General features: G+C 41.6%; 2 protein-coding genes across 3 annotated transcripts; one reads left to right on the top strand and one right to left on the bottom strand.

The window, feature by feature from the left end:
- The first annotated feature begins 2,734 nt into the window (after positions 1–2,734).
- On the top strand, positions 2,735–10,002 carry TRMT61B (tRNA methyltransferase 61B). The gene is made up of 7 exons (XM_033144616.1): positions 2,735–3,699; positions 4,603–4,705; positions 6,858–7,048; positions 7,820–7,911; positions 8,785–9,011; positions 9,627–9,695; positions 9,864–10,002. Exons 1-7 carry the CDS (start codon positions 2,932–2,934, stop codon positions 9,929–9,931), a joined length of 1,518 nt encoding a protein of 505 aa, XP_033000507.1. The 5' UTR covers positions 2,735–2,931; the 3' UTR covers positions 9,932–10,002.
- SPDYA (speedy/RINGO cell cycle regulator family member A) lies at positions 9,584–22,407 on the bottom strand. Of its 2 annotated transcripts, none has more exons than XM_033144619.1 (7): positions 22,126–22,407; positions 19,632–19,881; positions 18,572–18,630; positions 17,476–17,561; positions 15,092–15,263; positions 11,530–11,821; positions 9,584–10,251 (listed from the first exon to the last, which is right to left on the bottom strand). In XM_033144619.1, exons 2-7 carry the CDS (start codon positions 19,861–19,863, stop codon positions 10,163–10,165), a joined length of 930 nt encoding a protein of 309 aa, XP_033000510.1. In that variant the 5' UTR covers positions 19,864–19,881; positions 22,126–22,407; the 3' UTR covers positions 9,584–10,162. The 2 variants fall into 2 exon arrangements, with proteins under 2 accessions (XP_033000510.1, XP_033000508.1); XM_033144617.1 differs by lacking the exon at positions 22,126–22,407 and adding an exon at positions 21,332–21,356.
- Positions 22,408–22,548: the final 141 nt, after the last annotated feature.

Raw genomic sequence — 22,548 nt, 5'->3', positions numbered from 1 at the left:
TTACGTGCGGCAGTGTGGAACAAAGGAAAGCTAGGTGATCGCAGCTGCCTATGGCTGACTTGAGGCTGCAACTCGGGAGTAAGACTCAGTGAAAGCAGTAAAGGACCCCTGGCCAGTTTAGGTCCATTCAAAGGCGACTATGGGGTGCTGCGCTCAACTAGCCTCTGAGTAGACATGCTTGTTGCATTTATTACCTCGGGTTAAGAACTTAATTCGTTCTGCAGGTCCTTTCTTAACCTGAAACTGTTCTTAACCTGAAGCTCCACTTTAGCTAATGGGGCCTCCCGCTGTCACTGCGCCGACAGAGCACGATTTCTGTTCTCATCCTGAAGCAAAGTTCTTAACCTGAAGCGTTATTTCTGTGTTAGCTGAGTCTGTAACCTGAGGTACTACAGTATTATTCTTCACGTACTTCCGTCTTTCCTCTAAGGAGCTCAGTGACGGAGAAAAAAAATCTCTCTCTTTATCTGCTTCGCACGGGCAGGATAGACATTAATCACATGTGAAGTGGCTGTGTTCTGAAATGGGGGACAAAGGTTCTGCTGCAGAGAACTTTTACCTGTTCATGGCGGGGCCCTCCCCTGCAATCTGATTTGGTTGCTACAAACAGATTTGAAATTGTGAACAGTGTTTCAAAACGGCTAACGTGTTCATTGAAACATCCCCCCCCCCCCCCCGCATTCAGGCTTAAAATGGAATTACATTTCCAAAATGAAGAAATGCTGTGCTCCAAACTCTAAAGATACTCAGTTCCCCTGTAACTTTATGGGTGGAATTTTTAATGTCTAACTGGGGTACCAATCACATATTTGAACAGGTTATTTGAAATTAAGATAGCTTTAAAACCAGGCTTGGCTTGTGATTTGCTCTTATCTGTGCTTTTTTAAAGCCTCACTAAAGCCTGTTTTGCATTTAATTTTATACTTTTTTTACGGTAAATCTCAGAGGTGTATTCTCCACATATTTGCTCTGAATGCTCCAGTTTACCTAAACCAACTCTTTTACAGTGTTTCATGTGGCTTCTAATTTTGTATTACCTCAATGTGGGACAACAAAAGGAGCAGCTGCTGTATGGCCATACCAAGTAAGCTATGTTGAAGGACTCAAACTGCTGGGACTCATGTCAGATGAAAGAAGGTTGTCTCCACTTGGCTACTGCCCGTTTTTTACTCCTATCCTCCACTCCATGAACTCCCACCCATTATTAATAATAGATTGGTACACCATACCACTAAAAAAGTTATTTAGAACAAAAAAAAATATTTAGAACAAACAACAACAACAAAACACTGAAAATATTGCTCACAAACTGTTTATATTATCCCCATTGATTTTTGAGCTGCAGTATGTAGTTGACTGAAAAACTTTTTATTTTTATTTTTAATTCAATTTTTTTTAAAAAAAATTGCAAGCATCTCAGTAAGGACACTCCTAGTTCATGCACTTGTCTCTTTGATGAAGTGTTCTTTCCCCTTTAGAAGTACAGTATTGATTTAGCTGTAATGTCAGTTGATCGAGATTTACAGTGCAATCCAGACTCCGAAGTCTCACTCTGTTCCGGATAAGTGTCCAAATAAGTGTGCATAGGCTCGCTGCCGTAAATGATTACTCGATTGACACTTGTGCATTTAATTAGCAAAGCTTCTTTGCTCAGATGACAACCGTATAGACTCCCCGCCCCCTTCATTAGAAACTTATAATTCTATCATGCTACACCTAAGAGAGAAGGTATTCTGAGCATCCACGGGAACGCTGAAAGAGAGGCTGCAGACACTGAGAGACATGTGGGCAGGCATGTGGCGCTAGATCGGCGCACGGCATAGACGTCACGCTTGCGCTCCCTCTCCCCGAAGGGACTACAGTCTCATTGTCCTGTAGTGAAACGTCCGCTTTCCATTTGAAGCGGATATAATCCTCCATTTGCGGGGCATGAGGGGTATAAAAAAATATAAAGTGAACTATCCAGATTGAATAATTAAAATATGTGCATTTATAAATACAGCGGGCGAGTTTAAAGGCTATCTTCCATTGCGGTACTTTAAATGAACCATGCCTCCTTTCTTGGGAAGTGGGCGGGGGGTATAAATTCAGTAAATGAGCAAGTACAAAAGAAGCCAGACCATGACTTTTTGTTTTCCTGATACGGCAGCTTTGTCTAAATGCCTACGAAAGGCAGAAATCGATGAAGATGCAGGAATGAGCCTGTTGAACCTGCCTCGATTTGGAAGACTGCAAGAGTGCCATTTACAGGCTTCTGTTTGCTGCGGGGGGTTGCTAGCACTGTTTTTTCCATTTAAAAAGAAGACATATGGCAGGGAAAGAGAATGGGCCCTTCAAGACCAGCGGACCAAGGTTCAACAGGTACAGCTTTCCCTATCACGGAAACGCAGTAGTGCGCCTCTTGAGTTTTTCTTTTTCTTTTTCTTTTTAAAGGTATGGGGAGCACAATTATTTACTGCAACCATTTCTAACCCAGCCTGTTTCAGTTACAGGTAGGTAGCCGTGTTGGTCTGCCATAGTCAAAACAAAATAAAAAATAAAAAATAAAATCCTTCCAGTAGCACCAGCTAGTGTAAGTTTGTTCTTGGTATGAGCTTTCGCGTGCATGCGCGTTTCCCCTCTCTGGCCCCGCCCCTCTAGGAGCCTAATCGGAACCGGAGGTGGGAGCCGCGCGGAGCTCCGTTTGCTTTCCCCGTCCCTTTGACACCTGCGAGGCTCCTACTTGAAGCTATCCATCCGCACTTTCGCCGACGTCCTCAGGATCCACTGTGGCTGATGCACCGCGGTGCGTAGCGATGCAAGCCGCCCTCCGGCCCGGGGGAACCTGCAGCGGTGCAAACCCTGCGGTGGCCGTCGGGGAGAACTAGAGGAGAGGAGGAGGGTCTGCGGGGCACCTTGTCCAGGAAGAGGCGGCTGTATATAAAAGCGACTATGAGGTGCTGGCGCCTCGGGAGGCTGCTGGAGCTGCGCGCTTTGAGCTGGGAGAGTCGGGCTGCTCTCGCGGGCAAGGCGAGAAGGCAGCAGCCGCGGCCGCCCTCGAGGGACACGCTGGGCTTCCAGGCTGCCGCTCCAGAGACCTGCAGCGCCCACCCGAGGGAGCTGCAAGGGGCGCCGCTGTTGCGCGCGGGGATCGGCTCCCTAGGCTCCAGCCGCAGAGCGCTTTCTAGCTCCGCTGGGGACAAGGATGGACGGGACGAGCCTGAGGGACCGCCGGCGGGCTCTGCTGCGGCTCCGCGACCGGCGGCCGCTCGGAGGCGCGCGTGGCACAGGTCGCTCTCTCCCTCGGAGAGGCTGAGCTTGCTGGTGCACGGGGAGCACCTTTCCCCGCACGTCGCAGAGGAATCCTCCTCCCCTCCTTTCGCCGAGGTGCTTCCCCATGAGGAACCCCAGAGGGATCGGGACTCTCCCTCCGAGGAGCTCCGGGACGCGCCTTCCAAAAACGCGCCTTTCCAGGTCGGGGATCTGTTCCTAGCGGAGAGCCGCCGGAGGCGCGACACCGAGTTCAAGAAGCTGTGTAAACTCACCGCCGCCGGAGTACTGACGAGCACCTGGGGGTCGGTGAAGTACGCCGACATCGTGGGCAAGCTCCCCGGGCAGATGTTCCTGACGTCCACGGGCCACGCGTTCCTGATTCGGAGGCCTTCGCTGGAAGAGTTTGTATTGCTGATGGAGAGAGGACCCACCATCTCGTATCCCAAGGTGGGAGAGCTTTGCCGCCGCCTCCCCCAAGCTGTCGTTGGACTCCCGCTCCCATCAACCCCAGTCAACGTGGCCAATGGGCAGGGATGGCGGGAGTTGTAATTCCAGGGGCAGCCGGGTTGATCCAGCAATAGCGATGGAGGCGCCTTAACGGGGAACCTGATGATGGCTTGGACCACTTTTTCTCCGATGGCTCCCGGAATTAAGGTTACTAGTACAGTAGTTGCAAAATCTATGTGATGAATGGGATTTGAGGTCAGATGGCAGCTCCCAGAACAAAGGCCAGTGAGAGAGAGAAACCGGAAGCACTGATTGCCCTACCCTGGTTTTGGGGCAGTAAATCTGGAGATTTCCCAACTTAAGCCACCACCACCACTAGGTTCAGAATCTAAAAAAAAAAAAAAAGGAAAAGATATAAAGTTACCTAAAACGTATATATGATTTTGAAGGCAGTGGAGGGAACAGGGGAAGTCCCCTAACAGAGAAGTTAGAAACAAGAAAAGTACAAAGATAGGTGTTGGTTAAGGTATGTATATGTTTTTCTTATGTGTGTTGTTATTGTTATTCTTTTTATTGTGTTTATTGTTCATTATGTATTGTGTTTTTATTGTGTTATTGCTTATGTTGTGTTTTCTCTTTGTTCTATTGGAAAATAATAAAAAATCTTATTAAAAAAAAACCAGAATCTAAAATTACCTAATAGCCCCACTGTTTGAAAGGTTTACTAAGATATATAAGTGAAACTCTTTGAACACTGTAAAATGGTATGTAAGTGCTAAATAGTATTCTTATTTCCCCATAAGTCTTAGCCAGCAGTTATAAATTTGCTTCCAGGGCACAAATTTGCTATAAGGCACAAGGGCTAAGCTAAACATTTATGTTCTTTGCTCTTTTATCATGTAGGATATTAACGCAATGCTGCTGCTAATGGACGTCAGTCAAGGCGACACAGTGCTGGAAGCGGGTTCTGGGTCTGGTGGTATGAGTTTATTTCTATCGCGAGCAGGTAAAATATTGTCTGTTGACAGAATCCCAGCTCTCCCACACGTTTTAAGGACACAGGAAGTTGTCTTGTATCGGGTCAGATTGCTTGCCTGCCTAGCCCAATATTGCTTCATCCGACTGGCACTGGCTTTCCAGGGTTCCTCATCTTGTCTATATGTCATCTATATGTCCCTTTTAATTGGTATGCTTAGGGTTTAAACCCAAAACTTTCTGTATACAAAACATGTGCTCTATCATTGTCTCTCTCCCTTGTCATTATCATGCCCTGAATTACTCTTGAATTACTCTAATTTGTTCAAATTCAATCCTACGTGCTGGGAACTTTAGCTGCTTTCTAGAAAATGGCAGAGCTCTCATTTCATCACACGGGACTGAAGTTAGAGGAAATGTTGGCATGTGAGAATTGATGCACTTTTGGGCATAGGAACACTCTTTAGGCACCTTGAGCTGATACTGACACTTTGGAGACTAAATGTGAGAATCAAGCCTTGGTGTGCTGTCCCCTCCTTTAAAATTACATCCTGCCTTTCACTAAGAAATGCAAGGTGCTGTACGTTATTATTATTTATTGAATTTATATACTGCCCTATACCTGGAGGTCTCAAACATGGGGGTATGCCATTTTTTAAAACCACAAACAACTCAGGAAAGTGCATTGGACTAAGTGAGTGACTAGCTCAGGGAAGCCAATGTGCTACCTTCCTAATGTTGTTGGACTGCAAGTCCCTGTCATCACTCACCATGCTGGTTGGGGCTGATGGAAGCTGTAATCCAAAAACATCACAAAGGCACCAGGAATAACTTTAGACTAGCCTTAGGTTGCCCAGTCAGGATCACAGCTGTTAGGTGTAGTTACCAGAGTGCTGGTCCCAGGTCAGGACCAGCACTCTGGTAACTACACCTAACTGATATTACAAGGTAATTGCATAAATGTGCAGACATACTTCTGTGACCAACACAATCTGCTATCTTGAACTGCAGTTCTTGCCTTGCATTGTTTATTCTGTTATCGCCAGGTTGAGCACTGCTTTCCTTTCAGGTGAAGACATCCAAGTCCTCAGTCTGGCTTGGAGATCTATAGCAGATATCCACAGTAATGTCTATTAGGTCATATTTGCCATCCTGTATTAAGAGCTCAACTTCTTGCTTGTTTCCCATCCTCTGTGTATTTGTGTAGAAACAACTGAAACCACGAGTCATTCTTCCACACCCTGCTGCCTCTGTCCCACTCTGTAGGGAGTCACCTGCCGCCACCACCACACGTCTCTTCCTTCTCTGCAGGTGCATAGGAATTTGCCTTATACCAAGTCAGACCCTTGGGCCATATAAGCTCAGTATTGTCTACACCAGGGGGTGTAAGGGCCGGTCCACTTTTTCAAACTTTTTCAGCAGGGGGCCGGTCCACTGTCCCTCAGACCTTGTGGGGGGCCGGACTATATTTTGAAAGAAAAAAACAAACAAATTCCTATGCCCCACAAATAACCCAGAGATGCATTTTAAATAAAAGCACACATTCTACTCATGTAAAAACATGCTGATTCCCGGACCATCCACAGGCCACATTTAGAAGGCAATTGGGCCGCATCTGACCCCCGGGCATTAGTTTGGGGACCCCTGGTCTACACTGATTGGCAGCAGGCCTTGAGGGATTCAGGCAGGAGTGTTTCTCAGCCCTAACTGGAGATGCCAGGGATAGAATCCAGGAGCTTCTGCATGCAAAGCAGGTGCTCCACCGCTGAGCTATGGCCCTTCCGCTGAAGCACACTGCAATGCTGTATGTTACAGCTTAAAATTTGGTAGCTCCTGAAAACAACCAGTAGGGGATAAGCAATGGCTCTAGGAGGTGAGTGCCATAATAGTATTGCAATTTTATATTGTAAACTGTGCTGTGATCCTTGGATCAATGGCGGTATAATAACAATAATAATAATAATAATAATAATAATAATAATAATAATAATAATTAATAATAATGCCCTACTGCTATGTAAGCTTATAGCCCTGTTAGCCATTATGCTCTGAGTGGTTGTAATATTAGGAAGTAAGTTATCATATCTGGTAGGCTAGTGTTTCATTTCCTGTGTCATTTATTCAACTCTGCAGAAATGAAGAGAGCAGTAACTACTTTTTGGTTCTATTTTATTTGTTTTCAGTTGGGCCACAGGGACGTGTTGTAAGTTACGAAGTCCGGAAAGACCACTACAGAGTGGCGAAAAAGAATTATAAGAGGTGGTGTGATGCATGGAAAATAAGTCATCCTTTAGAGTGGCCAGATAATGTGGATTTCATTAATGAAGACATTTTAACAGCAGCTGAGGCTTTGAAAAATGTAACATTTGATGCAGTAAGTATCTTTTAAAAACAACAACAAAGAAAGAAAACGGGCACCCTGTTTCTGGAAATGTCACACCTCCCCCTGAGAAAAGAGAGATACTGTATTAGAAAAGTGGATTGATCTTTTTTCAAAGCTAGAAAGCAAGTACTTAGTAATGGTATAGGGAGCAAAAAGCTGATGTAAAGGAAGCCGGTTTAAGTTAAGGTGGTATAAAGTTACACTAGATTCAAACTTTATTCAGCCGTGGTGCTACTGCTGGTCTAATATCCTCATAGATTTGCACAGAAAACACATCTTTCATATTCTCCTTTAAAGGTTTTAAAAACAGTAAGTTCTATTCTCCAGCCAAATTCATTCTTTGAAACAGTGAGTAGAGCAAGCCTTCTGTGCTGCCCATAGTTCTCCATTAGAAAGAAACTTGTGGGGTTTTTTTTTATATAGAAATCCTGATCATTTCTGCTTCAGTTTTTAGCTGTGTTTTTTGGTGGTGGTGGGAGGGCAGTGAGTTACTTCTAGTGAGTACAGAGAAAATATATCGGGATTTCAGTGTTTGCTGGAAGGCAAATAAAAATAATACTATTATTACTGTTAGTATTAATGGTGATGTTGTTTTGTATTACTGCAACTCACCATAACTTTTCCATTACCTTGATCACTTTCTTTTCACCTTTTAATATAATTTATCCAAATAAATATTCTAATATCCTCATAGATTTGCACAGAAAACACATCCTTTATATTCTCCTTTAAAGTTTTTTAAAATGTATGTTTCTTCCATAGATAGCTTTGGATATGCTTGAGCCCCAGAACGTTTTATCTGTGGTTATCCCAAATCTTAAAATGGGGGGCGTTTGTGCAGTATACCTTGCAAAGTAAGTACTGATCCTATTTACATGTTCCTTTCTGCTACATGGAGTGATAGCTTCATTAAACTTGCAATGGCTTCATGCAGTTTATTTATAAATGGTCTTAAGGATTATTATAAAGTACATTTATCCTACCTTCAGATTTCCAAAAAGCTGTAATAACTGACAGACACAATTATCTTGGTCCAATATACTGTTTATAGTGGTCTGAGACTGAACCTTCCTCCTTGTCCCCTCTCCTTTTCCTATCTCCCTTTGCATATCAAGCTTCAATGAAAAGAATGTGGTTTATTAAAACAGCTTCCTGTGGCATCCAAACTGGGGAAACTTTGACTTAACAAACTGCAATATATTCATCTAAGCCGGGCACCCAAGAAGGGAAAATACAGATCTAAGGCTCTTTCTTAAAGTTGTTTTGACTAAGATAATTGCATCTGATCTGGTTTTACTATAAAAAATATTTTTATATGCTGCCTTATCTGCTTCTAAGCTGAAGGGGGAAGGCAAAATATTAATGTTTAGATAGCATCGGGGCTAGTCAGTTACATCATCAGTGTTTCCTAGTTCCTAATAAGTGATAACTGATGGCAGTTTGTCATGTTTTATAGTTTTGTTGCTCTTTGGGATAAACGGACTTGTAGTTCAGGCAAGAGAGCTAGTTTAGTAAAAATGTTAGGGCTAGCTACAGTCAAATTTAAATATAGCTCTTTAACTAAGTGAAATACTGCAGTCCTGTGCACACTTACTTGGAAGTGTGACTAACCTCTGAATAAATAGGCATATGATAGGTTTACAGTACAAACTATTATATTTTATACATTTATGCATGTGTGTAGATTTATTCACTGGCAATAAATATTATTTGAATTCTTCTACAAGTATCACCCAGGTTATTGATCTGGTGGAAGCCATCCGGACCAGCAAAATAAACCTTTTTTGTGAAAGGATATTTGAGGTGACACACAGAGATTGGATAGTACTCCCAGCTTCATGGAAAATTGGTGGGATTTTCCACAATATGAAATCCAAGCAGAACATGAACAATGAACCAGCTTGCCATGATGAAAATGAGGAGATTCCTGCTGAACAGAACAAAGAAGATGATGGTATGGAACAAGTTCTAATGAGATCTTGTTTTGTGGCAGTCACTAGAATGTTGCAGTCCCACATGCTGTGTCAAGATGTGAACCTTCATGTAAAATGCAGCCTGAGCTGACCACCAGCAGACTCTTGCTGGGCACGCAATCTGCTACTGTACTTTTGTCCGTAAAGGCCTGGTATGGGATTCTTCTTTATGATGGTGATATTCAGTGTTAAACAAGTGAAATTTCCCTTCCTCTCTGTCCTGCAGCCTCTATGGGCCCCCCAAATCTGCTCCAGGGAAACACCCAGATCTCTGCAGTATATATGGGGGGTTGGAGAAAGGAGGAGAGTAGAAATCTGTTTCACTTGTAAATGAGCACAACTGAATATTGTCCATTGAGATTTCTAGCCTACCTTTCTAGTACCTTTACCACTATTGTCTTTGAGGAGTGAGGACATATGAGAGAGCAAAGATCTATCTAGAGAAAAGAAAGAGAGAAGGGGTTTTCCAGAAGTGGGAGGGAGAGAAACAACAAATGGTTTCAACGTAGAAAAGAATGTCCTGGGGTAGAATTATTTAAAGCAGAAATTAGAATTAAGAGTGTTGGAGAACAACTTTCTAAATTTTATTTTAACAGCTCTCATTTCTGATGAGACAAAACCACCATATATTGCTAGACCTTACTCTTGGCAAGTGGGGCACACAGGTAAGAATGGCTTGGCAAATGTTTTATAAGCTATACATTTATTACTATTTTTCATAAGCACTATTACTTTTTCAAAGAAAAATGGAATTAATGAATAAATACTTATGCTTTCAGGCTACTTATGTGTTGTATCACTAATGCTGGTGTTTTATTTTCCTTCCAAACTAGCCTTTCTTGTCAAGCTGCGGAAATATAACCCGGCATATCCAAATACTACTTCGAATGGTATATGCTAATTTGAAGATTGCACTTCACCAGGATAAAAATTGTAAATTATATCATTGTTGTTTATGCAATTTAGGAATCCACAACTTTGATTTATGTTGACAACATTTTTGATACTAAAAGTTTCAGTGAAATATAAAACTTAAAAGAATAAAACATATATTGTGAAATGTATTGCCTTCCGACAATTAATTGTGCTTCCTGATAATTTCTAAAGTTGTTGGCTGAAGTGTGGTTTTTTTTTATTCTTCATTTACAGTAAACCAGGCCATTGCTTTATCTTGACATGTGCAGCTACTTTTTCTTCCTTTGTTGGGTAGATGTTTGCAATCTATGAAAAATTAGGGAAGAAATTCACATTGAATGCATATGGGGATTACAGTGCAGTTTGTTCCAGGTAACATGACATGCTTATTGTGTTCTATAGGAAGGGTTACACTTATAGGAGCAATGGTTAATTAATGTAGGATGAAAAATAGTTGTTCTCCATCTATAAACAAAGAAAAGGTTGTAAAGTGGCTTGCCAGTGAAATGCTACGCTTGTTCGGAAGCCATCTGTTGTTCTTCCCTACAGCTGGGTACGTTGGATCCTTACTTAGTAACTCTGCTGTATTACCCCACATACTCATTGTGAGTGACAGATGCTACTTCATTGCCAACTGCTGAGTTTATCCCATCATTTGTACATAAAGAACTGACAAATCAGGATCCTCTTACAGCAGTGCTTTTATACTAACAACAGAAGGTGTCACACTACATTTGTTTAGCACTATAAACATAAATCTGAATTAAAGGAGTCTCCAAGAAGTTAACGAGGAGGAGTGTAGGATTGCTATCTTAGAACTAGAGGGGATCACTTTAAAGCAAAAAGTTGATCACTTTTGATAGATACTGCTTGATTACTCCATGTACTACATAACTTACCATGCAGTTAGGTTCCAGGGACAGTGTTCATCAATTTTTTATTTTAAAAAAAGTATATCCAGAAAAAACATGCTTTTCACATTTCTTTTCACTTTCCCAGCACTACTGTTTGTTGGAGGGCCAGTTTTGCTTTTAATTGAACTTACAAACCTCAACTCATATTTGATGTAATTTGCTGGAAAACTGAGTTGAGTGGCTTTGAGAAGGGGCTATAAAGTAGCTAGGCTTAGATTTTTCTTCTAATTCATTTTACAAAAAGCTATCATTAACCAAATTCACAATTTAGAAGGGAAGGGAAGCATTCTATAAATGACTGAGAAGGAGAGATTGAACAATCATAAGGACCTGGGACAGAGAGAAGCTTCCATCCAGGAAAAAGCTGGAATGCGAACACCACCACCAAAAGATGCACGTGTGAGCAAAACATTATGCCCAGAACTGTGATTTATGCACACGCTAAGGCAATGGTTTTTTCTCTGTCAAGGAGGTTGTAAGTAACTGACCCACCTATGAGGCTTAAAGCATGTAGATTCAACCTCTATACACCAATAGCAATAACATTGCTGAGAATATTGAGTATATTCCATTAAATCAAGGGTACTGACTTCTGAGTGACACAGCTAGAGTTGGGCTGTGAAGGTAGCATAAATAAAATTACTTCAGCATTTACCATACCATACCATACCTTGTGAATAACAGTGCAGAGATGGCTCAGGTATTTTATCAGCTGGAAGAGAGTCATGCAATCCCCAAGGTATATGTTGTTCCATCATTTCCAGTGTACCATTGGAGGAAGAGGAGGATAATCCCAACCGTATATATCTTGTCTTTTTCCCACAAAGCAAACAGTCTGTAGGTGTGGCATTAGGTCCTCGAGGAAACTGTACTCCATCTCTGCTATTGTTTCTTGTAGCTCCACTATGATGAATAGAACGCTCCCGCTGCCATATATAATGTGTTGAAGCTATAGCAATAACCTGAGTTTAAAAAAACAAAAAAAACTGAAATGGAGCTGTTTTCGGAACAAACAAGCAAATAATGCATAAAACTCACAAAGGATCATTTGTTGGTGTTGTTAGCTTTATTAATTGCTAGTAAAACAGTTACAGAGCAGGGAACAGGAATGGACTTTTTATTAAGACTACTTTTTAAGATCCTGAAGAAACCACTTTCCCACTCCTGGGAATGTTAATTAGGCCTGACTTAGAACAAAACCACATTTTTTTCAGTTACTAACATATCTATTCAGTTACACCAAAGGCTAATAAATTACACATAATTAAAGTTGTTTCTTTTTTATTCTATAAAGCAGAATATTTTAATACATGTATAAACAATATGTAACTTGATAATTAAATAACATTCAATAGAAAATACTAATACATTAGTATTTTAGCATTTTTACATACAAATGTGGTTTGCCATTTAACTTCCATGAAAATGAAACACAGCTCCTGTCTTGAACTGTGGGGAAAGCAGACTACACTACTACTTTACATCCAAAACACCCATGAACTAGGAATTCTGTAACAGAAAACCTCATTGAGATAGTAAAGCTTCTAAGTCTATGTAAAGCAGACAGGCAAAAGAACAGGCCTGCTGATCAAAGGTCTATTTGGTCTAGCATCCTGTTTCCCACACTGGCCAGCTAGGTATCTCTGGGAAATTCACAGGGAACCCCAAATACTGTAACTTTTCTTTGTAGGATATCTGATACATTGCAGTTACCTCCATTGGTACTATGAAAGTCTCTTCCATTCTATGGTTTTATTTTAATTTTCTCCCATTTTCCTGAGTAAAAATTGGGATTTTTTTTTTTTGTAAATGTGTTTACCATTGCCCTGCCCCAAACTAATTTTTTTATCCACAATCCTGATTATTCTACTAATTAGCAACCCTTTTCACCCAAGTTTGATGGTAATCCATTAATGGGAAAGCTGGCTGTATGGTACCATAAATGTCTTTTTCAGGAAGAAAAACAGCATTACCATTTCCTTATTAATGATCTGACTATATCCTTAATTCATGTTAGTAATAAAAGCAAAGTATGCTGTTTGATAACTGCTTTCTTGCACTTTGCATAGTTAGCCAAAAGTAAGTTAACTGATTTTATTTTTTTATTTTTTTTTTTTTTTAAAAACATATTTATTGATTTTCCAATATATATTTCCAATTACCAAACAAATTACAATGCCAAATTAATTATACAATTCCAATTATAACAATTCCAATTATGCCAAATTTTTAACTTGTGAATTCCCCATGTCTCGGACTCCGGAGCGCTTTCTTATGATCTTTTCCAGTTGCTTCATAAAGTCAATATTTTCACAGCCTCTGATAAATGCCAGCAAGCAGACACTCTTATAGTAAATAATGTCTCTGTGTGGAAAAAGCCATCCTCTCCCAATATCGCATTTCGGCTGACGCCATCTTGAAAGTCTCTCATAAATCAAACTTGTAAATCAAACTGCGACACACCAATTTCTTCCCCTGCGAGCCGTCCCCACTCCTTTCCGGGAGGGCCAGACCCTCGTAAATTCCACTATCAATTGTCCATCAAATCCGGCTTCTCCCTTTGAAGTGGTGTACAGCTCCACAGGCTATCATCAGCACTCGGCAGTTAATTCTAGTTGCGTCACAGCCAGCCGAGGATCCTCCATTTCTGTTGAGTCAAGTCCAGATCAAGTTTCACCTCCACACAGTTTATTTTTGTAATTTCCATTCTAATTTCCATTCTGTCTTTAAAGTCCACTTGCCATTTGCCTGTGAAAGTGGATTTTCTAGGGGGGGGTTTCGCCCGTGTTAAGTAGATATTGAGGCAAAACAAACGGAGATTCCAGAGCTTACCCCCCCTTCTTTTCCCTCCTTCACATACCAATGTAAAGTCCGCGTCTTCTTCCAATCTTCATTCTTAATCACTCAGGGCTGCAGTTAGCAACATTCTTCCCACTCCTTTGTCCGAGACATGCCCAAAATCTTTAAACAAATTTATATATCCAATTAAAGGGAGCGTGCACGAACGGGGCCGGCTCCAGGAGCTGCATCTGAAAACGAGCCCTATGTGCCCAGACTCCCCCACCGGTCCCGAAGGACCAAAAGCGGGTTAAGGAGTACCGCGGGCAAAGGCAGCCCTCCCCGTCGTCCCGGGGAGGTGGGAGGCTGCTTACTCCCATCGCAGCCGCCAAATTAACTCGTGATAGATAGCAAAGATGTTAAAGTCCGCCATCCTCCCGCTGTGCACGCCGGGAACTCCCAGCTTTTTGAAGTTAACTGATTTTAAAGGTGCTTACTCCCAAATAAGTGTGAATACAACTGCAGACTTGGTCAATTTTAATGTTGTATTTTTATGTTTAATTTGCCAGTGTAAACATTCTCAGTGTAAACAGGGTGCCTGACTTGCTCTGGTCCATGGGGTCACGAAGAGTCAGACACAACTGAACAACTGATCAACAACAAACATTCTCTATGAATGGTTACATATTTTCCAATACAGTAATTGCTAATGTCATTTTTTTCTGAAAAGGGAGTCCCCTTTGTTGAAAGTAAATAATTTGTTGGAATGTTTTGAAAGCAAAGTATCAATCATCAATTAAATTGAGCCACTCATTAAAACTGGGTGGATAATGTTTACAAACAGTTCCTTTATATAGCTTGGTGAAAATACAGAAAGAGGCTTCGTTACAAAACAGAATCTGCCCATTAGAATTTGTTTGCTCTTTCTTGATGCATACAGGGGCGTAGCAAGGGGGGTGGGGGCGGTTCGCCCCAGGTTCCATAATGGAGGGGGTGACAAATTATCAAGGAACAATTTTTTTTTTTGGGAATGCCTGCTCCGAATGTCATATCTTGCTATACTAGGGATTATATAGCTATAAATGAAATTTCATGCATATCGGTTAATATCTTGACCCTCCTCCACCAAAATAGCTGTTCACTTGGCTGTTTTCCTATGTCATGAAGGCTGAAATTTCAGTTCAAAGAACACTTACTGTTCCCAACCCTAACCCTGTAGAAAGCCATCTAATTAGACTTTAATTTGATTCTGAGATGTTTTTAGGAGGTAATTTAATTATTGTTTGATTTTATACCAATGTTATGTATCTGATGTTAGCCACCCTGAGCCCGACTTTGGCCGGGGAGGGTGGGACCTTCCCATGCCTTGGGGGGGGGTGAGAATTTTTTTTTGCCCCCGGGTACCAATTTACCTTGCTACGCCCCTGGATGCATATAAAATATACCCGCCTTACCTCCTCACAGCAGCGTCTGCTTACAATAGCCCTATAATCCATCTTGCTCCAGAGTTCATCCCTTCGAATTAAGAAATCAGGGAAAAGCTTTCTCCAGGATTTTCCTAAAGCCCATGGGAAAATCTCATATTTTGACTCTTCATCATCTTCTTCAACTGTATTTGCCAGGTACCTACAATGATGAGGACTATGACTCACTTAAATATGGTTTTGATCTTATTTGTATACTGCTAAGTCTTCTCCCTCCTCCTTTTCTTTGTAATTTATATACATTCCAAAGTGCTGAAAGTAATTTAGTTTGGATAAATGTTACCAAATACTTTTTCACCAGATGAAAAGATGGGCACACAATTAAAAATACTGAAAATCTCAAGTTTAACATATAGAAAGCATGTTTCTACTTCTTAAAAGGTTTGAAAGTGTGTGGGCAGTGCTTAATGAAGTATCATAAGCCAGAGTGTATGCTGAATATCATGTTTTCCATTATGCAGTGGGCAGGATTCTTGTCCCTCATGACTAACAGAAACAGAGCAAATGATGCAAATCAAACGAATACAAGAAAATTGCCAGTTCTGCATAATTTATACAAGTCAACCTGTCTCAGCATAGAATTTCAAATTACCATGGTAGAGAATTTTGATATACATTTTTTTTAGCATGGAGCAGAGGCTTGCCAAAAGTTTAAAGCACTGAATTTGTGAACGGCTCAATGAAAATAATCTGAACATTTAGGAAGGTGTTTTGTTTTGATTATTTTGTACAGTCATACCTCGAGTTGCGTACACTCCATGTTGCATACGTTCGAGTTACGGACCTCCGCGACCCGGAAGTCCTCCCCGGAGCGTACATTCTGCGCACTATGCACAGAAGCATAAAAATGTGCAAACTTCCAGGTTTTTTTTGTTTTTTGGGGGGGTGTTCATGTTAAGCATGCCCATGTTATGCAGTGCGATCCGGAACGGATCACGTGCGTAACAAGGGGTACCACTGTACACATATCAGGACAGTAATTGCATGCAATGTATAATGTTTTATATAGCTATAACATGTGGCTTTATACATTGGGGAGCATATGCATTTGCAATATAAAACAAAACTCCAAGCAAATCTATTTAACATGAAATGTAAACTTTGCTGGAAACTTGCAAAGATTTCCTGGAGATCTCATGCCTTTTTTCATGATGTAATATTTCCACAACAGGGTTGAGCAGCATGACTACCATGGATACAGAATTTCAGTTTTGTTGATTCATAAATGTTCGAGTATTAAATAATATTACAGACATCAAGGTAAAGGGACCCCTGACCCTTAGGTCCAGTCGTGCTTATCTCGCTTTATTGGCCGAGGGAGCCGGTGTACAGCTTCCAGGTCATGTGGCCAGCATGACTAAGTCACTTCTGGCGAAGCAGAGCAGTGCACGGAAACGCTGTTTACCTTCCCACCGGAGCGGTGCCTATTTATCTACTTGCACTTTGACGTGCTTTCGAACTGCTAGGTTGGCAGGAGCAGGGACCGAGCAACAGGAGCTCACCCCATCACAGGGAGTCGAACCGCCAACTTTCTGATCGGCAAGCCCTAGGCACTGTGGTTTAACCCACAGTGCCATCCGCCATTACAGACATACCGGTACATACTTTTATTTGTATGCCAGCTTTCCACAGTTCAAACCATGCTCAAGGAGGCTTAATATATGAAAAAATACATAACAAAAGTAGTCATAAACAATAAATAATTAAAAAATACCCAACCAAAGCAAACAATTTCCACATATGTAAATCACAACAATATCTAAAATAAAGATTTTAAAAACCCAACAGCAACAACCCCTGGCAACCAAACTCTCCAAACACTCCAGCTGAAGAGTCTAGTCTTATATTAACTTACGTGCATAGTATTCTCACTAATTTCAGTAGGACATACAGGTGAATGCAGTTTCATTGTTAAACTGCCCAGAATGAACCTTTTGAAATTTAGCTGCATAGGGGATACATTCGAAGGTGGCACCTGGGAAATAAAAGCCCAGTTTATTCTTAAGAAGGCTTTGTGCTGTGGTTGGATTTTCACCCTCAGCAGCCTTCAGCCTTTAAGCGGCGGGGGGGGGGGGCTTGTCAAATAAGGAGAATGCTTTGGGAGTCAGAAGTCTTTATCTGCAGAAATAAAGCACAGTTTAACAACTAATAAACTAGGCTCAACGGGTAGTTTTACACCATAGTCTTAGCACACACATATTAATCTCCAACATGCTATAAGCCTTCAAGACCCCATCCTAAATAAGTAATTGATGGTACAGCAAGGTTTATTTCTAACTTCACTGTTACCTCAAATAATAAACTCTTAAGAAAACTCTGACACATTTTAATTGTAATATTTGGAAAATACTTACAGAGCTACAAAGAAATTAAGCCTGGTGTGTTCGTTTATACTGTAGCCAGCTCGCTTGAAATAAACAAAAGTCATTGCCAAAAGGTACTGTTGGAAAAGGTAAAATATGATTTTTTTTCTTAAAATGACTAAACGTTTCCCTAAAAAATATTTTCACCAGTAGGGAAAAGCATATACTTCATTTTCATTAATTGAAACTGGCATTAAGAGTATGGTCCTCACATTTTAGCTGCAATATATTAATGTGCAGTGAAAGCGGGATTGTGAGCAAAACAACTAGTAGAAATATATATAGTTGTATCTGCTGCCAAAGAGGCAGAATGGGGAGCCAAGGTCTGTGAATGGCTTCTTAACAAGGACCTATTTCTTAACAAGGGGAAATAGGTTATTCCTCCAAAAACATTTTCTAGTACATCTTGTATTCCATACATCTGACCAGAAAAACAGCAGATTCATGAAGCTCACAGTCTCAGCAGATTAAGTGTGATCAAACATTTTTGCAAGCAGAGTTTTTAAAAATGCCTTGCTCATCTAGGAAGCTGGTCCCACTGAATTCATTGGGAACTTCCCAGCAAATAATTTTATTTCATCAAAAAAGCTTTAAGAGAATCATGTTGTTTAAAACAACAGCATAGGTATTAAGATAAATGGAACATGGGGTTTAATCTGAAACAAATGTTTCAAAGGACAACCTGCATATTATATGTGAACTGGAACCCAGCCTCCGGAGCTTCTAGTTTTAGCTGCCTCAGACTAGAAAAACACGGACTTCTGTTTGCATTTGCAAGATATGTACAGTTCAGATGGCCACAATGAGTGGTATTCAATGATTCCCCCTTCTCTTCCGCATGTGCCCTATGCCATCCACAAATCTGCTCTGGAGGATTGGAGGAACTCCCAGAACAAATTAGAGAGCATGTGAAGGGAGGAGAGAGGGAGCTAATTCCATTGCGCAGGAAGAAATTATGTTAAGGGAATGATCTGCTGAGCACAAGACTGAATACAACCCCAAATGCGCTGGCCTGTAATTGAAACAAAATCCTCAATTTTCTCACCCTTAAAGTTTCACAGACTTTCAAGACAACACCCAGTTTTACCTTGTCTGAAATTTTACAGCAACAATCCATCCACAAGAAATCTTGAATTAAGTCATCATCTGTAAAATAAGCCAGCTGTGATATATACAATTATTTGCAAAGCTCAAGAAGCATTAATTCAATACAATCCTTTAACAAATTAAAAAATCCAATGACTCATTTGTGTTTTTACAATATTAAGACCCCATCTGGAGGCATATTATATTAACAGATTCAATAGAAGCACTATCTCCATTCTCTAACAGCGATTTTCTGCACCCTCCCCTGCTGTGCCCTAGGTAAAGGTAAAGGGACCCCTGACCATTAGGTCCAGTCGCGGATGACTCTGGGGTTGCAGCGCTCACCTCACTTTATTGGCCAAGGTAGCCGGCATACAGCTTTCGGGTCATGTGGCCAGCATGACTAAGCAGCTTCTGGTGAACCAGAGCAGCACACGGAAACACCGTTTACCTTCCCACTGGAGCGGTACCTATTTATCTACTTGCACTTTGACGTGCTTTTGAACTGCTAGGTTGGCAGGAGCAGGAACCAAGCAACAGGAGCTCACCCCATCATGAGGATTCGAAACACCGACCTTCTGATCAGCAAGCCCTAGGCTCTGTGATTTAACCCACAGCGCCCTAGGCCCCCCTAAATATTCTCTGAAGGGTTCCCCAACCTTCTGGAGCAGATTTAGAAGGGGGTCACTCTGCAGTGCAAGGGGTACAAGTGTGTGCCAAAAACTGTCTCCCTCATCATTACACTGACTTTTTCTTCCATCTACAAAGATATCTGTAGGCAATCACCACTGGATACTACCCAAATAGTCTAGTTTATAGTACATTATGCATGCCAGTATATCATTATGACCATCATGATGTAGTGAAGTCAGCCTTGAGTATGGCTCAGTGAGATACAGTTTTAAGCTCCCATATACCCCTTCTAGTTTATAGGGTAATTTCAGGTTAGTCTTGACAAAATGTCTCACAAAAAAGCATTTTGGATACAACTGCTTTTGAATGTGAAGTTCTACACACATATACTTGGTGCATTTTACAAAATGATTTATAAAGGAACCTACCAAATAGCTTAAAGAAAGCTGTCATTTCCTGACGCTGAATTACAAGACATGAACCTTTTGGCCGTTTTGGCTTATTATTATTGATGTTTTCCCCATAGGTCTCCTGGCTATCTTTAAATTTCGGTCGTTTAAGGCTAAGAGCTTTTTTTTGTTGATATGATCTGGATGCACTTGATTTTATACGAACAGTGACACTGGGAGGTGTCTGACAGCAGCTCTGATTATGTTTCATGTTTCTAGATGAAGTTACCTGTTAAAATAAAAATTAAATTATTAGCTGAATTGATAATGCATGAGAGAGGCATTAATCTCTCTTCTCCAGTTTTACTTTCAGTATTATGAGAAATTTTATATAATAGATTTTTATATTCTTTCCCATTAATTTTGATATTACTTCCTGCAAGTTGTACTATGTAATAGTACTGTACAGGCATTAGCCCCACTTTTCCAAGCACTTGCTATCAACAACTTTGCGGGTGTCAGGAATTTTACTTTCTGCAATATGGCAACCCTAAGATAGTGTAAATGGTACTATTTCATTCTTACAACCAGGCCTTGCATCACTTTTGATGTCACATGCTTCCCTTTTCTACCTATAGAGGGAATGCCTTTAAAATATTCTTATTTCTTACAACCAGCACCCAGTGGCGGAGCTTCATGCTCCAGCACTGGGGGCGGGAAGCAGGCAGGGGCGGGGCTGGCGTGCGTTCTGGGGGTGGTGCGCGCAGCAGGGGTGGGGGGAGCAGCCGAGATGAAACCCTACCGGGATCGTGCTGCCCGGGGTGCCCCACCCCCTACGCCCTGCCCTTCCTACGCCAGTGCCAGCACCCATGACAGTTTGTGAGGTTAATTATGGGAATACAGGAACCTGTGCACTTGGCAATTTGCCTTCTCTTCTTTACGGCGTTTCTCCTTTCTGCTTCACTCTACTTTGCCCCAGCCCCTTTCGCAAACCTACACAGCAAATAAAAATAGAGTGGCCATGACTGACAGATCAGAACAAGGTCTGATTGTTCCTGGGCAGAGTCACTAGGGTGGTCTATTTAAATTGGGTGAAAATGAATGTCCATGTTTATTGGACGGAATCTAAATATTCACATTTGAAAAATGATTAAATTGGTTATTCACACACTGCAAAAATGTCACATAACAGCGACTCCTGAAAGCAGTTTTACGACATGCGACACACTTCTCCCTTAGATTTCTAAGGACTGATAAAAGGGGAGGAATTTCAGCTTGCCTGACTCAATTGAGCTGTTCCTGCCCAAATATAACCTTTTCCCACCCACATACCCTTTCATGTGGTGGAACTGGACATTCCTTGCCAGTGTGCAGCAGGAGTCTGTATGTCTCACTCCTTGTATTAGTTTCTAGTGCCGGGGATTATCAAGGAAACTCATTATTGTTTTTTTTTTTTCCCACCATTGCCTCCCCCCTGGAAAAAACCACACCCCTCTATCTGAAAAGTACAAAACCTGGTTGCCCTCCTCCCCTCCAAAAACAAATGTTTGGGAAGCTTACAAATGAGGAAGTGGTGTAGGCACAGGTGTCTGTCAACAGCACAAACAGAGCCTCCCATGGAGATGAAAATCCTCACAGGGAGATCTCCACCCTTTCTGCACAACATCCCTTATGGTGCGCCAATAGAGAACTCATGAGTAGAAGTGGGAATATGGCAGTGATTTGTATACCGGCCTTACCATTTTATGTGAATCAGCTCCATTCGACCTTTTGGACCTTTCAGCGGGGGTTGGGGGAGGAATGTAAGAGAAAGAGTGGGGAAAGAGCCATGTTATGTAAGCCACCTGCAAACTCATATTATTATTATATTTAAAATGGCTGCCAGGAGCTGAGGATAGCGATAGCGGTCATGTTTTTTGTTTTTTTTAAAAAGCAAAACCACCCACAAACATCCTTTCATATAAAGGACATATCAAACGTGTTACCTTGTATCCGTCAGGGCTAATAAGTACTTCTGTGGATGCAATGCCCTCCCTTTTTTGAGGGTATCTGTTTTGCTTTTTTAAAAATTTATTTTCAGGAGCAGGATCTTTTGGCCCAGAGGGTGGAGCTAGACACAGCTCTCTCCCTCTGGCTGAAGGATATCAGTGCCATTTATAAAGCAGCATTACTGCAGAATTTCCTCTACAAGAAACTTGTATGTTGTGCTTGTCTGGAGGAGAAGCCCTATCTGCTGTTATAAATAAAAGATTATCCCTGCCACCTTGCTGCTGCTGCTGCTGCGGTTGACAGAGGCAGCAATGCTGTGAAGGGACAGAACGTACTTAAGAGCGGCCTGTTGCTCCCTGAAAAGAAGCATTATCATTGTGGCATTCCCAAGAGAACTATCCAGATTTGTCATAAACAAAGGATTGACAAAGTCAGTCCAGGCCTTTTGTTTCCCTTCATGAAAATCTGTGAGCCAAAGACAGAACTAGGGTTTGTGGCTAGTGGCACCCGGAAACATGAGCTACCAGGAAAGCGCGGCGATTACCTCAGGTTATATGCAACCTGCATGGGGAAAGAAAACGGGCTGGATCACAAGCTCTCGCCACCAATCAAAAAATCTCCTCAGACATTTTCATTTGCTGTAAGAAGGGATCTCAGCATCACCCAGGGCAAGGAGCCACCCCCACTACATCCAATCAGGACGCAGGCACAAGAAGCCTTGGCCAATTAAAACGCAAGCGACTGAACAATCCGCTCTGGTAAGCAAAGGATGCCCTAAAGCGCTAGGCCAGAGGGAGAAAAGGCATCAGCCAATCAGGGGGAAGTGAGCCTTGTTGCTAAGACTTTCAAAAGCTTCCCTTTTGGAGACATGTGAGTGAGGAAGTTTGGAAATCACATACAGTAGATCCATCCTACTGATAGGTAATAAATGTGCTGTTGTTTTTTACTTGTGAAGTATTTACAGGCT

This window comes from Lacerta agilis, chromosome 3 (genome assembly GCF_009819535.1).
Source record: "Lacerta agilis isolate rLacAgi1 chromosome 3, rLacAgi1.pri, whole genome shotgun sequence".
In the NCBI taxonomy this organism is placed as follows: Eukaryota; Metazoa; Chordata; class Lepidosauria; order Squamata; family Lacertidae; genus Lacerta; species Lacerta agilis.
Note: the sequence above shows the minus strand (reverse complement) of the source record. Positions and strands in the feature narration are given on the sequence as shown.

What these genes read in the sequence shown, in the direction of transcription:
- SPDYA (XM_033144617.1), bottom strand. An exon ending in AGCTTTCTTTAAGCTATTTG is followed by an intron (nt 18,631 to 19,631) that starts GTAGGTTCCTTT and finishes CTTATTTTACAG; the next exon opens with ATGATGACTTAATTCAAGAT. An exon ending in GCTGTAAAATTTCAGACAAG is followed by an intron (nt 17,562 to 18,571) that starts GTAAAACTGGGT and finishes CTTTTCCAACAG; the next exon opens with TACCTTTTGGCAATGACTTT.
- TRMT61B (XM_033144616.1), top strand. Translation starts at nt 2,932, where the DNA reads ATGAGGTGCTGGCGCCTCGGGAGGCTGCTGGAGCTGCGCGCTTTGAGC. An exon ending in TGTGCAGTATACCTTGCAAA is followed by an intron (nt 7,912 to 8,784) that starts GTAAGTACTGAT and finishes TTCTTCTACAAG; the next exon opens with TATCACCCAGGTTATTGATC. An exon ending in ACAGAACAAAGAAGATGATG is followed by an intron (nt 9,012 to 9,626) that starts GTATGGAACAAG and finishes TTATTTTAACAG; the next exon opens with CTCTCATTTCTGATGAGACA.